This window comes from Danio rerio, chromosome 16 (assembly GCF_049306965.1).
Source record: "Danio rerio strain Tuebingen ecotype United States chromosome 16, GRCz12tu, whole genome shotgun sequence".
In the NCBI taxonomy this organism is placed as follows: domain Eukaryota; kingdom Metazoa; phylum Chordata; class Actinopteri; order Cypriniformes; family Danionidae; genus Danio; species Danio rerio.
In genome coordinates, this window is record NC_133191.1 from 37,697,501 (window position 1) to 37,711,939 (window position 14,439).

At 35.0% G+C, this 14,439-nt stretch overlaps 1 protein-coding gene across 1 annotated transcript in view; it reads right to left on the minus strand.

Moving 5' to 3' along the window:
* The window catches only part of serinc2l (serine incorporator 2, like), a 25,564-nt gene extending 12,790 nt beyond the window's left edge, over window positions 1-12,774 (minus strand). The window contains exons 1-7 of the mRNA XM_009292505.5: window positions 12,648-12,774; window positions 8,347-8,508; window positions 8,079-8,266; window positions 7,894-7,973; window positions 3,708-3,845; window positions 3,438-3,607; window positions 1,213-1,303 (exon numbers count right to left, since the gene is read on the minus strand). Of these exons, the coding sequence (XP_009290780.2) occupies window positions 1,213-1,303; window positions 3,438-3,607; window positions 3,708-3,845; window positions 7,894-7,973; window positions 8,079-8,266; window positions 8,347-8,508; window positions 12,648-12,686 (868 nt within the window). The 5' untranslated portion in view covers window positions 12,687-12,774. The remainder of the gene's footprint in view (window positions 1-1,212; window positions 1,304-3,437; window positions 3,608-3,707; window positions 3,846-7,893; window positions 7,974-8,078; window positions 8,267-8,346; window positions 8,509-12,647) is intronic.
* Window positions 12,775-14,439: the final 1,665 nt, after the last annotated feature.

Sequence of the window (14,439 nt, forward strand, 5' to 3'; positions counted from 1 at the left end):
CAACATCTATTGATGCTACAGCTAAACTTTATATGGACGTTACCACTATGATACCTATCAGACGCAGGATTTTGGTTGCCATACTTGAGGAATAAATGTCAGTAATTGATTTGAATATGACGTTGATTAAGATGTTTGCTTGACTTTAAATATTGGTCACTTTTCAACACAACCCTAACTCAACCAAATATCGACATCTAGTGATACTACAGCTTGACATTATATGGACATTAACACTACGATACCTATCAGATGCGGGATGTTTTTTTTGCCATACCTGACGAATAAATGTCATTATTTGATTTCAATAAGACGTTGATTATGATGTTGGTCTAATGTTAAGTTTTGGCCACTTTCCAACACAACCTAAAATCAACCAAATATCAACATCATTTGACGTCATTATCGGACACCAAAACAACATTGTCCTTGGACGCTGGCTAGACATTCACCTTATGTCGCAACCTAAATCTAACCTAATATTAATGGAACTGAAGAGAGAAACTCAAAGATTGAAGGTTTGGAACCACTTATAGGCAAGTAAAGAGTGTGTAAATTTAAATTTGTGTTTGAACTATCCTTTAAAGAAGTGCTTTTATAGATTTCATCACAAGTGGTTTAAACATAGGCTTATAGGATTATTTTTGTTTCACCTAAATACAAACTTTCTACCTACCCTCAAAGATGACATGTGATCTACACCTCTTAAAGTGACAGTTCAGCCAAAAACTAAAAATTACACTAAAGTAGACATTTTGAACGAAGCTGCAAACCTGTAACCATTGACTTCCATAGTATTTGTTTTTCCTAGTATGGAAGTCAATGGTCACAGAATTGCAGCTTTTTTTTACCAAAATATATATTTTTTTGTGTTAAACAGAAGAAAAGAAACTAATTAAAAGTTTAAACAAGTAAAGGGTGAGTAAATGACAGAATTTTTAGCTTTAGATGAACAATCATTTTAATACCAGGTACTTAATCTGGCATTATAATTCTAATGGGTAACTTAGTTTTATCTGTCAACAAGGATCAGGAAACTATACAAGTTGAGCATCTATTTTTTTATTACACCACAAAACTTACCAAAATTGCATCAACTTGAGTAGAAACCAAATGAAAGCTCAAAAAAAAAAAAAAAAAAAAAAAACAGGTACCAAAGATATTCAGTCAGACTGTACATATTTTTTTTTTAGAGAATTTGTTTGGACTTACTAGGATTGTTGGTCATGGCAGACCATGTGACGTACATGGTGTACAGAGTAATAATAGAGGATTGGAGCAGTCCAGACTGAGGTGAGGCATCCTGAAAAGCACACATAAACAAACATATTCAAATAAGCACTCATCAGGTTTGGTCTACCTAGCGAAGACTGTATAAAACAACTGTAAATAAAATGGCTTGCATAGTGGAGAAAGCTCGTCTGTTGTGGCAAGCCAGCATTGATATTCTGTATGCAAATAAGGAAACAGAAGTTTCCTTAAAAAGACAAAAGCTGGAGGCTAATGTAAACAGTAGATGACCTTCAGTACAACAGAGAAGCTGTTTTCTTATGCACATTAGAAATCAGCATTCATCTCAGGATTCATGTGTCGAGCCAATTTGGGAAAAGCTAGTTAAAGCAGTTTTGACATTTCATAGTTGTTGCCTTACATTCAAGGTCTTAATGCGTCTTAAAATGTCATCAGAGGTGTAATCAGAGGTGGATGAAATAATTACAGTATGAAGTATTCGAGTAAAACATGCCCTGATAAAATATCACTTCAGTATAATTACTTACTGATTACTAATATTACTTATTTTAAGGACCCTTTTCAGGTTGTATGTAATTTAATATTAAATGAGTGAACTGTTATCTAGACACTTGCTATGACCAGATCATTTGAATGGGTGAACAGTCGATTGCAGACTCACTGTTACTGGGTCATATGAATCAATTAGTCATTAACTCTAGACTTACTCTGAGTGAATCATCTGAATTAGTTAATCATTAAAGAGACAGTTCACCCAAAACTGAAAATTCTGTCATCCATTACTCACCCTACACTTGTTCCAAACCAGTTTGAGTTTCTTTCTTGTGTTGAACACAAATGAAGATATTCTAGAAAATGATGGAAACTGGTAACCATCGACTTTGATAGTATTTGTTCTTCCTACTAGCTACCGGTTTCTTTTGTGTTCTAAAATCTAAAAAAAAAAAACCTTCAAAGGTTTGGAACTACCTGAGTGTGAGTAAAATTTCAGTTTTGAAAGAACCATTTCTTTAAAGGTGCAGTCCAGAGTATATACAGGAATCAGTGTGAAATTCAATACCTTTTTAAGACTCTTTCCATACATTTGAAGACCTTATAAATCACTTTTTAACCAGAAACACTGGTGAGATTTTAACTTGCAGTATATTTACTAAAAATAAATGTAAGAAATGAATCCAAAACTAAAACATTATTCATACTGAATAAACATCTATTAAAGCTAGCTAATTCAGGAGGTTGGCGCCTATAGAACTGCAGAAATAATGGTGTTGCCTTGCTTACTGCAGTAAACAAAGCAGCATGATGTTAAATCTAGAAGGATTTAATTGATTTCATAAACTACACAGCATCCTGATATTCACAGATTTAATTCAGGCATACTTTAGCATATAACCATATATTGCATAATCAAAAATTATATAAAATGTAATAACTTGCAAAATAGCATCCAAGACTTTTTAAGGGCCTTAAATTTCTCTACATTAATTTATCGACTTTTAATACTTCAAGACCCTGCGGACACCCTGATGTAAGATTGATATTGCAGTTTAAATTTACCTCTGATGGTTCCACGTAAACGCAGATTGCCAGATTGACAACAATAACAGGAGCTCAGCTAATGTTTACATAGTTTTCTAAGTAATAACCACCTACTGTACATTTGTATAACTGTGAATCTGTGACTCATTTCTGAGGTTGCTGTTGTCCCGCAATGGGGTCAGATTTTTGTCTGCAGCTACATAACTTGAAGCTTTTAAGATTTCAATTAAATACTGCACGTTTTCTAAAAATGCAACCCAGAATGCTTAAATATAATAGAGTAAACTGGCAGTGAGTAGGTTATAAAGACCCAAACAGAAAGACAGACATTTTGACACAGAACACACATTTTCAAAAGAGAATAACTGATTTCAGCATTGTTTCAGATGAACATTTATGTTCACTTAGCATGTTCCTTAAATATCTGCAAACATATTATGGTATTATTATGCTTTAAAAAAAGTCTTGCGTACAGAAAAAGAAACTTGCATACAAAACCTTTAACTGAAGAACCACTCTGAACAGACCATTTGAAAAAATGAATTGTTAACTGGACTCTTGCTCTAACCAGATCATTTGAATAAGTCAGTTGTTGCATCATAAACAAAAATAACTCCAATAATCACAAGACACATAATAAACTTTACCTGCACTTTTGGCAGAATGGAAACCACAGATACGATGACGCAGAGAATAAGGTTGAAGCTGATGAAGAACTTGTGTTCAGTGCAGTTGTCGGGTTTGGTATAGTATAGATAGAACAGCACAATTGCAGCAAAGGCCAGGGCGTAATACAGGATGGTGAAAAACAACAGGCCTGTGGGTATAGCAAATAGTCTCATGTTTCTCTTTCTCTCTCTATCGCTCAAAGATACACCTGCAAGCCTATTATTATGAACAGAAACTACTCTACATACCTGAGAACCAACACTTGCTGTTGCCCTCCTCAGCGTTCCTCACCCAAACCTCATTCCAGGAATGGGCAAAGTCAATCAGGAGGATCAGCTGGATCAGGATGAATGCGAAAGAACCCACAATACCAAAGTAGAACCAGACTGTGAGAAAACATGAGAAGTTGTGTTTTAGTAGACAGGATGGCATGTTTAACTACAACAAAAAAATCTAAAGTAAGATTAAAAAAAAGTTTTTTAATAAAAATACCAAAAAAAAACTGTAATATTGTGAAGTGCTATCACAATTAAAACGATCCGTTTTATATTATTGTTATACTTTAATATTTATCTTTTATATTCAGCAAAAAGCCATTTCTGATTTTTTTTTAATCTTTTTACCATCGCCACTCATTTCACACCAATCATTTACATGCACGAGCTTACCATAGAAATGCAAGTTGCTTGCCCTTTATTGGTGCCGTGATTTAAGGTATTACACAGAGCCACATACACATTAGACGAAACATACTTTTATTGTAAACTAATTCTTATTTATTTTGCTGTAAAAAAAACAACAATAAAAATGGAAACTGATTTCTAGTGAACGTAGAATAAGTAAAATATTATTGAAGGGAGACAGCTGGTGAGCCACATTTGACATAGGTTCCTTACCACTGCTTTAGGCTGTGGTTCCACATGATACTTCCGAATTTATACCAAAAAATATGATTTGCTGCTCTAAAAGCCATTTTTACTACGATCAATGTTAAAATATGTGGTGTTGCTTCTTAAATATTTTGTAACACTAAAAGTCAACCTTCTGAATTAAAGTATTAGCACCTATTAAAACATTACTGATTCCAAACGTTTGAACAGTACTGTAGTGTAAGTGCTTATTATCAGGGCTGGAGTGGGACTCCTTTTCAGCCCTGGAGTTTCAAGCCTTAGACCAGGGGTCTCAAACTCGCGGCCCGCGGGCCATTTGTGGCCCTCAGTGCAATATTTTGTGGCCCGCGCCGACCGCTGTACTCTGACAGAATCAGCGGAGGGAGGAGAGAGAGCGCTCCCTGCTCCGCTGATTCTATCCGTACACAGCGCGCTTGTCACTCAATGCACGTTGTCGCGCGCGTTCTGATCAGCTGTGTTGTCGCGCGCGGTGTTGTCGCGCGCGTACTTAAGGGCGGGACCGAAGGTGTGTCGCGTCGCGGGGGCACTTTTGATCATTTTGGAAGGGCACTTTCTATGCAAGACTAAAAAGGGCATGTGCTCTGCACAGGTTGAGCCCTATGTGTGCACGTGCCTGCCCTGCATCTTATATATATTGATATTATAGGTAGATACAGACTGGTACAGACTGATGTGACTGGAGTGGGGTGGGGGTGTTTTATTTATACATATATACGCCTTTTTTTTAGGTGAGGGAATGGAAGTTTTGAGTGAGTTCCTCCACTTTTTCCCTAGGACTTCAATAAGTCAAAGTACAGGTCTAGACTTAATGATGATCATCTTCAAGCCATACTGAGGGTCTCAACTGCTTCCGCTCTAAAGCCAAATGTGGTTCAGATTTAGAGTAGAAGCGCTGTCAAGTCTCTGGCAGCAAGAAGTAGGCAAAAGATGCCATATTCAGAAGAACTGTTTATAATCTTCACTCAATGTTCTATTAATGTTCAGGACACTTCATGTTCAGAAGAAATAATTAAAACTGTTAATAATGACATTTGAGGACTTTTTTTTGTGAAATCCCTTATGCGGCCCAGCCTCACCCAGACTTTGCCTCCTGCGGCCCCCAGGTAAATTGAGCTTGAGACCCCTGCCTTAGACCAACCCACATCAGTTCACGACTGACTATATTAAAATAAGGTCATTTCCAATTCAGTTTCTAATTACACTATCACGTCTTTTTCAAGAAAACAGCTGCTTTAGAACTTCAAATGTTTTTCAGAACATTAAAGAGTAGCTAAATCTCCAACACTTATCTTTAAAACATCACAATGTCCTTTCCTGAACATATATTCTGTGCAAAATTCTTTATAGATATCCAGTCTTTTGTAATGATGGTCACACAAAAAATAAAAATAAAATGTAAAAATAAAAAATAATTTACTCTGGTGAGGTTCGAACCCGGGTCAGCGCGTCATAACGCAATGTGCAGACCACTGGACCACAATGGTGCTATTATGCTATGTTAGTTTGACACCCAGTGGTTGAAATAGGTATTGCATGCCTGGATCAACACAAACACAACTGCGGGTTGCCAGATTGAGGACCAACAGGAGTGAGTCTGATGATCGAGCCTCAAGACTGATTTAAATAATTTTAGATATAAAAGCAACAGGATGCAATAGAAGAAATATTAAATAGAAATATTAAATGAGTTTTTGTTCTAACCAACACCTCGAATTGATATTTTAGAAACGGCTTCTATTTCTTGCAGATGAACAACAGAAAACTGACAATGATCACCTCAGGTGCACCTCACGTGCTTTATTCAGTGTTAAATGCTAACAATGTGTGTTTGAATGCCATTTTACATGACATTTACTCTCATATTACTGAAAGCAGCAGCACACAGTTCACCTCAGAGCTTGAAAAATAAAATAAACTGTTTGAAATTGAACTTTAGAAATGTGAAATAATGCAAACCAACATTTATGCAATTTATGTACATTTAATAATGTTAAAGAGGTCTAATATGTATTAATTATATTTTAAATCTTACCATTTTGTGAGTGCATATTCTGTGCATCTGAATGGTTGTATTTAAATTTCTATTGTGTTTCTTCTGGTGCAAACAGCCAAATAGCTTATCACTGCAAATCTCTTCACGTAGAATGTTGTTAGGACATGGGGTTACAATGTAACCTGCTCACTTAATGTTTACGTTTGTAATATTTACATTATTTGCTAATTAATAACCTCAAGTGGAACTCTGAATCTGCGTCTCATTTTGGAGTCTGGTACTGTCTACCGGAGGTTGCATTTCATTTACGAGCACATGCTTTCAGAGCCTTTCTGAATAAATGAATGAAATGAGGTTTTCCAACAAGGCAACCCGTGGTGAAATATAATTGGCTAAAGGGACAGTGGGTGGTTTAAAGGAACCAAACAAAGACATGTTTTGGCACGTAATGCACATTTTCAAAGCAGAATACATGACTTCAGCATTGTTTTTTAGGTAAACAAAAATGTTCACTTAGCATATTTCTTAAATATCTGCAAACATATTATGGTATTTTTATGGTTTAGAAGAATCAAAAACTTACATATTGCACTTTTAAATGTTAGAAAAGTTATCTGCTGTGTATTACATGAATTATTCCACTCATGTAAATAAATGAATTACTAATATTTATGTCATTTGATTTAAATTAAAAAATAAATGAAATAATCCTCTGGTTAAGTTGTGATATAAAGAATACTGTTTCCAGGTCTAGGCCTCATCTCATTTTAATCTAAATTTTCAGTTATGACCACTTTTTATTCATATCACACGTTTAAGCTAATTTTTTAAAAATGTATATTGTACAAACCAGTCAGATCTTACTGAATTCTGGACGCCAATATTTTAATGACTCATTAAAGATGAATCATTACAGATTTCTGAACATCTGAGATTTCACTGAGAAGATTGAGTTTTAGCTTTCTGATTTTCAGTAATAAACATTTAGAACAACACGAGGATGAGTGTGTTATCATTTCAGAGGGATTTGTTGCTTTAAGCTAAAATTATATCCACATTTAATAAAACATGCTTCTCTGAAGGACCTGTATTTTTATACTTAGATTCAGAATGAAGCACGCTAAAGAGTTACTCATGATCTCTGAACACAACATTCTGCATCTTTAATTCCGCACCCTGAGACTTCTGGCAAGGCAGTAACAATGCGTTCTCACTGCTAATGTAATATGCAATAAAAAAATAATAACATCCACTTGTACTTTCAATACGGCCTTTTCCCACGCATCTCATAACATTCAAAACAGTCATTAAAAAGTAATCGACTTCTTCCCTGAAGGAAACCAGGCGTTTTCGAGGCCTCCCTTGAAATTTGACATTGACTTCCCAGAATAACCTCATCATCACTATTGCTGCATTTAGAGCTTAACACCATCGTCATGTTGTCATTGCTATGCACCTCCGTTTGTGAATATATAGAAATGAAAAGTGCAGTAAGTGCTGCTAAAGGAATTACTCAAACAAAATATGCACCGTCATGAAATGTTCCATCCGGGATGAAAAAGGCTCCGACGGTGATGCCAACTAGGATCAGAAACTTGAAGAACCAGAACCTGTTGACAAAACAATCAATGATACAATCCAGCTTTTAAAAACACAAGGTTGCAATAACAACTGAATAACAAAATAACAGTACATGGATCATAAGTGAGACATACCCATTCTGAACAGCAGCACGAGGGTCTTTGCTGCTTTTTACACGAATCATGATGGCAAAAAACAAGAAAAAGAAGCAAGCCATAGCAAAGCACATGCGGTAGACTGATTTGTAGCCAACAATGACGTCACAGTTAACATGGTTCTCGATGCCTGGAATTGTGGTTCCCCCTTGACAAAAACCAGGAATCTGAAGAGATAATAAAAAACTAATTAACATTTTGCACTGAAAGCAAATGTGAGGTTGATAAGGACTGAGAATTGGCCCACCTTGCGGAGCTGCGTCTCCATGCCAGGCAAGATCATGATAACAGACACCAGTGTGCCCAGCAGGAGGAAGAAAGAGAAGATCAGCCGGGTGATGGTGGAGTTGTTAGTAGATGGACAACAGCCACAGAGGAGACACGGAGCAGAGCCACATAAACACGAGGCCTGTAAAACAGAAGGAAAAGATTGTACAATTATTTTGCTAGCAATACAAACCATTAAAATGCAGGATGGGCTAAAAACAACTAACTAGTAATAACATATAAACCAACAACCCATGCCACCTAAATTATTTATTCTCTTTATTATGATCTCCTCTTTGCATCTAGGCCTCACCTACAAACCCTTATTTAATAAATTAGTAAGCCTCTTATGACGAAACCACAACTAGACCACAAAAAGAACTAATTATGAAACTATTTACAAATAAAGCTTTCTTTTAGGTCTATAAAAAGTTATGCCTTTCCCAGTGATGGGTTGCGGCTGGAAGGGCATCCGCTGCGTAAAAACGTGCTGTATTAGTTGGTGGTTCATACCGCTGTGGCGACCCCGGATTAATAAAGGGACAAAGCCGAAAAGAAAATTAATGAATGAAAAAGTTATGTCTGTTCCATTATGCTAAATTCTTCAAAAGAATACTATCTATGAAGAATTACAGTCAGGTTTCAGGGCTCTGCAATAGGTAACTGACTTATTTAAGACAAAGTTGTACTCAATCTTAAACTCGTAACTTAGTAGTTTGCTCAAAAATGAAAATATCAACACCATTTCCTCAAACTCGAGAGGATGTGGCTGTTAAATTTTGAAAAGTTTCTTTATTCTGCTAAACACAAAATTATATTTTGACTAATGTTGGGGAAAAAAAGCAGCTATTGACATCAATAGTAGGAAAAAAGATATGCAAGTCAACATGCTTCAGTATATTCTCTTTAGTGTAACAGAAGAAAGAAACTCAAACTGGTTTGGAAGTGGAGAATGAGTAAATGACGACAGAAGTTTCATTTTATGGTGAACTATCTCTTTAAATTCTAAATGAACAGGAAACTACTCAATTTAACACTGGGTGTGCTGCAAGGGTCTCTTTTAGGCCTTTGCTCTTTACAGTATGCTGCCACTGGCAAATAATATTACAAAGAATGAGATTAGCTTCTTTCCACTTTTTTTTGCAAATGATATCTAGCCATATATGATCTGATCAAGATCAGATGATAATTCAAAATTAAGTTAACAGAGAGAAATTGTTGAAAACATATGATGTTATTTTATTCTGTTAAAATCTTCAAGACAAAGTGTATTAACTGAGAATTGCATACAAAACACAACTTGCATTTAGATGGATAGTGTTCTACATTCATACACCTTGGTGTTGTATTGGACAGCAATGTGGGTTTTTTTTTTAATCGCATCTCCTTTCCTATCCTCTTTCTTTAGAAACACCACAGCACTGACTGAGAAACACAATTTTTTCTATGCAGAAAAACTTGTTAACGTATTCATGACCTCTAGACTGCATTATTATAATATAGAACTAGTAGGTGGTTGTCCTGCATCCTCAATAAACAAGCAACAGTAAAAAATGCAGTTCATACCAGGTTAAGAAAATATGTTCACCCCAGTTTTATGCATAGCATATAAAATGTAAAGAATTACTGCTTAATTACAAGCCCTTGAATGGTTTTGTTCCCATGTATTTATTTAACCAGTCTCTGATCAAGCTAGAATCCATAATCATGCTTTTTAAAATCACTAAACTCTACACTACCATACCGAAGTCTTTTCGCCTATCCAAGTTTTAGGACAACAAATAATAACTTGACTTCTAGTTGATCATTTGGTATCAGAAGTGGCTTATATGAAAGGCAACGGCCTCTAGATTACACTTATTTAACTAAAATAAAACATGATCATGCATTGACTTTTAATTACTTCATTAGGACAGTAAAGTCTGACTTTGCTTAGACAAAAATCTTTTCACTTATCAGAAATAATGAACAGTATAGAATATAAAGTCATGGTGCAGTGGAAAAATAATTAATATTGTGCATGACTCCCCTGAGTTTGGACGACTGCATCCATACATCTCTGCAATGACTCAAATAACTTTTTAATAATGTCATCTGGAATGACAAAAAAAGTGTTCTAGCAGGACTCCCAGAGTTCATCAAGATTCTTTAGCTTCATTTTCAATGCCTAATATTTTATCTTACCCCAGACATACTCAATAATGTTCATGTCTGGTGACTGGCCTGGCCAATCCTTAAGTACCTTGACATTCTTTGCTTTTGGGAACTTTGATGTGGATGCTGAAGTAGGAGAAGCATCACTACCCTGCTGAAGAATTTGCCCATTCCTGTGGTTTGTAATATAATGGACAGCACAAAAGTTTTGATACCTCAGGCTGTGAATGTTGGCATCCACTCTGCAGATCTCTCGCACACCCCCATACTGAATGTAATCCCAAGCCATGATTTTTTTCTTCACCAAACTTGATTGATTTCTATAATAATCTTGGGTTAATGCAAGTTCCACTAGGTCTCCTGCAGTATTTGTGATGAATGGGATTCAGTTCAACAGATGATTCATCTGAAAAATCTACTTTCTGCCACTTTTCCAAATGATCAACTAGAAATCAAGTTATTATTTGTTGCTTTTACAACTGTGATCAACCACAATACTTTTGTCAGGTGTAGACCTCTGGTAGTAGCTAGAATAATATAGGCTGCCAAAAGAAGTAGACTTTAGCACCAAAACTCTGGAAAGTTTTTCTGATAATGATCAGGGTCCATTACTTTAAATTAATAGAATATTGTTATCTTGGATTGCCTTTTAATGACATTTATGAATTAATATGTACAGACAGAGAAGACTAAAGATGGGTTTGTTGACTTCAATTAGGCAAGAAACAGTCTGGAAATTACTGCTTAAGACTTTGACCCCATAAATGCAGTCATGCATTCTTTATAAAAGTTAAAGTAAGGAAATTCACTGTGACTGTTACTCATGCTAGGAATGGTTGGTCAGCTGAACACACAACGTTGATGTCCAAGAATCACAAAAAATGCCATTGTTACTCAGATTTGTCAAAAGCTCTATGACTGAACAAGTAACTAGGATTCTAGACTGCTCAGAGAAGATATGAGAAAAGGTGAATCTTACTGGCACAAATGATACATGCTGAAAACACTGCTTTTACTGTAATCAGTAACTGTAATATAAATTGGAGGGAACATTTTTGGCTATATTTGAGTGCGGTAATAAAACAAGAACTGTAGAGATTCTGTGAAATAAACAGCAAGAGAAAGTAGGTCAAGCAGCATATCAAGGATTCCAAATAAAAACTAAATCTACTAACTGATGAAACTTAAGATGTTTTTACAATAGTTATGTGGAAACCTTGATCCTAAAAATCAGCATACAAAAGTAGTTCACTCTGGTAATATTTAAGCTAGGATGGTTTCCTGTAATGTCATATTTCATCATCTTTTTCCAATAAACAACATTGGTGTTGGAAAAAACGCATATTACACAATAGCTATTATAACATACTCTCTGTTTCAAAAATAACTTTTGCGTAATAACATTACCTTAGAAATAGATCAGAGCACTATTATACTAAAACTAATTCATTGTTTGCATTTCTGTCCATGGAAAATGGGCAAGGTTACAGCTAAAATGTGTTACTCTCATTTACGAAATCTAACGTTAAGCGTTTAAAACCTGTTTAACCTGATATGAACTAATCATCAAAACACTAACGTTACTTCTACATTTCTAAGTACACCCAGTGTCATAAACATGGATTTGTCTTGACTGATGTTGGTTGCTGTAATGGTATTCAAGCCATTACTATTCAGTACGTTATGAAAGACCAATGCTAAAGACTTGCTACAAGTAAATGTTAACACACTTCCGACGTTCTTCAAAACCAAACAATTTATATTATATTCTGTGGTCGTCTATTTCGTTATTGTTTCGTTATATTACGTCTTATCAGTCTGTATTTTCTGTCTACCGATTTAGCGATAATGTCAGATGAAAGCTGACGGTTTCCATAATTATAATAGTTAACAAAAACATATTTAAATAAAATGTAAATATAAACACACTTCCGTGTCCTGCCGTTTTACAACGAACAGCTCTTCAAAACCACACATTTTCTATTAAGTATGGACGTTTATTACGTTATTTTTATAATACGTTTTCTTAATCTTATCATTCTGTATTTTTGTTCAGTTAACGATTTAGCAAAGCTGTCTTAAGGTAACGTTAGCTCAATTAGCATGGGAAATGAACCGAATACTTACACAGCTCGCAAGAGAACATAAGGCCATACATGCTCCCATTTTGTACTAGAAAAAATTAATAAACGACTCCAAATCTTCCGAGGATGAACTGACAAACAATTACAGTGTGAGATATTTCTTCAGTTCTGACAAGTCGTTCCGTATGTGAAGGTACATATAAAAAATGGCAACTCCACCAATTTCATAATAAAAGTCTTCAGATTTAAAACAGCACGATGCTACATAACTGTTCGCTTTTAAATTCTATAACCTGACTGTAGAAATCTTTGTAATATACTACACAAATATGTTTTCAATTCCTCAAACCAATGAAATAATATATTTTAGCTCAATGTAGTTTTAAATTCTTAAAAAATAATCAGTTAGTTAAATGCAAGTGTTCATTGTTGAGTGTATAAAATTCTACGTCGCCTAAACATATTTATAAAATAAACAATTTTTATGTTTTACAATAATGTGAGAAACAATATTTAAATACCCAAAGAAAAAGGTAGTTTTTCGAATCGTTAAACTAAATTAACTTTACTTAAAACCTTTATTTTGAAACATGTGTAATTCATAGTGTGATTAGTAAACTGTACTACTCCTGTTAAAACAATTAAGTTAATTTTAAATAATTTAATTCTATGACAATTACATTTAATTAATATAGATGATAGTATTTACTGATTATAAATAGCCTATGGTAATCTTTTGAAGTAGGCCAGATTTCACAAGCAGAAGTAATTAACCTACATTCTTGTTTACTTATTGTAATAAACCGTGGAGTGTAAATGGTATTGAATTTATGAACGTGTAACACGATGTATTTAGATAAGAATGACAGATGACCATAAACGTACAGGTGACACAAAGTCTGTGAGTATAGCAACAATTGTGAAATAGATCTCACATTAGTATAATCATATCTTTCACAATAACCTTGAAATTACCATAATTATTTGTAAAAACTAATTCCAGTCAATAATTTAAGTATTGCAAGGTGGGTCACTTGATTTATACAGTTTGCGGATGCCATAGTGGGTATTTTTCTTTTCTTTTCTTTTTTCTTTTTTTCTTTTTTCTTTTCTTTTCTTTATTATTAGAAATAATTGCATGTAATCTTACACTGACATTTATGTTAATCTGACTGGGTTGTTTTCAAGACATTTGACTGTACTAAGGGAATAGAGTCAACATTTTATTATTGCAGTAAACATAATTTTTATAACACAGAGGGCTTTTTTCTGACTTGTTGATTTGAGGACAAACATGCATATTTAAGGATAAAAAATAAATAAATTATTGCTTGGCCCGTTTTGATTGTTTTGACGCGATGCTTGTGTAAAATTACAAGTTTGACTCCCTGAACCTTCTCGCTGTTGCGCACGGTCTCCCCTACTAATAAACGAATGGTATCGCCCTCTTTGCTCCTGTCAGTTATTCCACAGAAAGAAATCACGATCGCAAACGGGAGTCGAGATGTTGTCAAACCTTCGGACTGTGGCAGGTGCTTTCAAAACACGCCGTCTGCCGTGAAAAAGCAGCATTGGTATATCAGTACACGAGAATAATCCGCATCAGTCAGGAACTGTGGATCTCTGGCTCTAGCGCTGGTGAGTTCTCGCCTTCTCTCTATATGCTATTTGAGCTCAGCATGAGCATAATCTTGTGACAGTGCATTGAATCCATTCATTATCACTCTTACCAAAGGTAAAACACTGACACGTTATTTAAGGCTTTGCCTTAAATGTTCATTTCACTGTAGATAAATAATATAATAATGACATACCGAGAGAATGGACACCCTCGA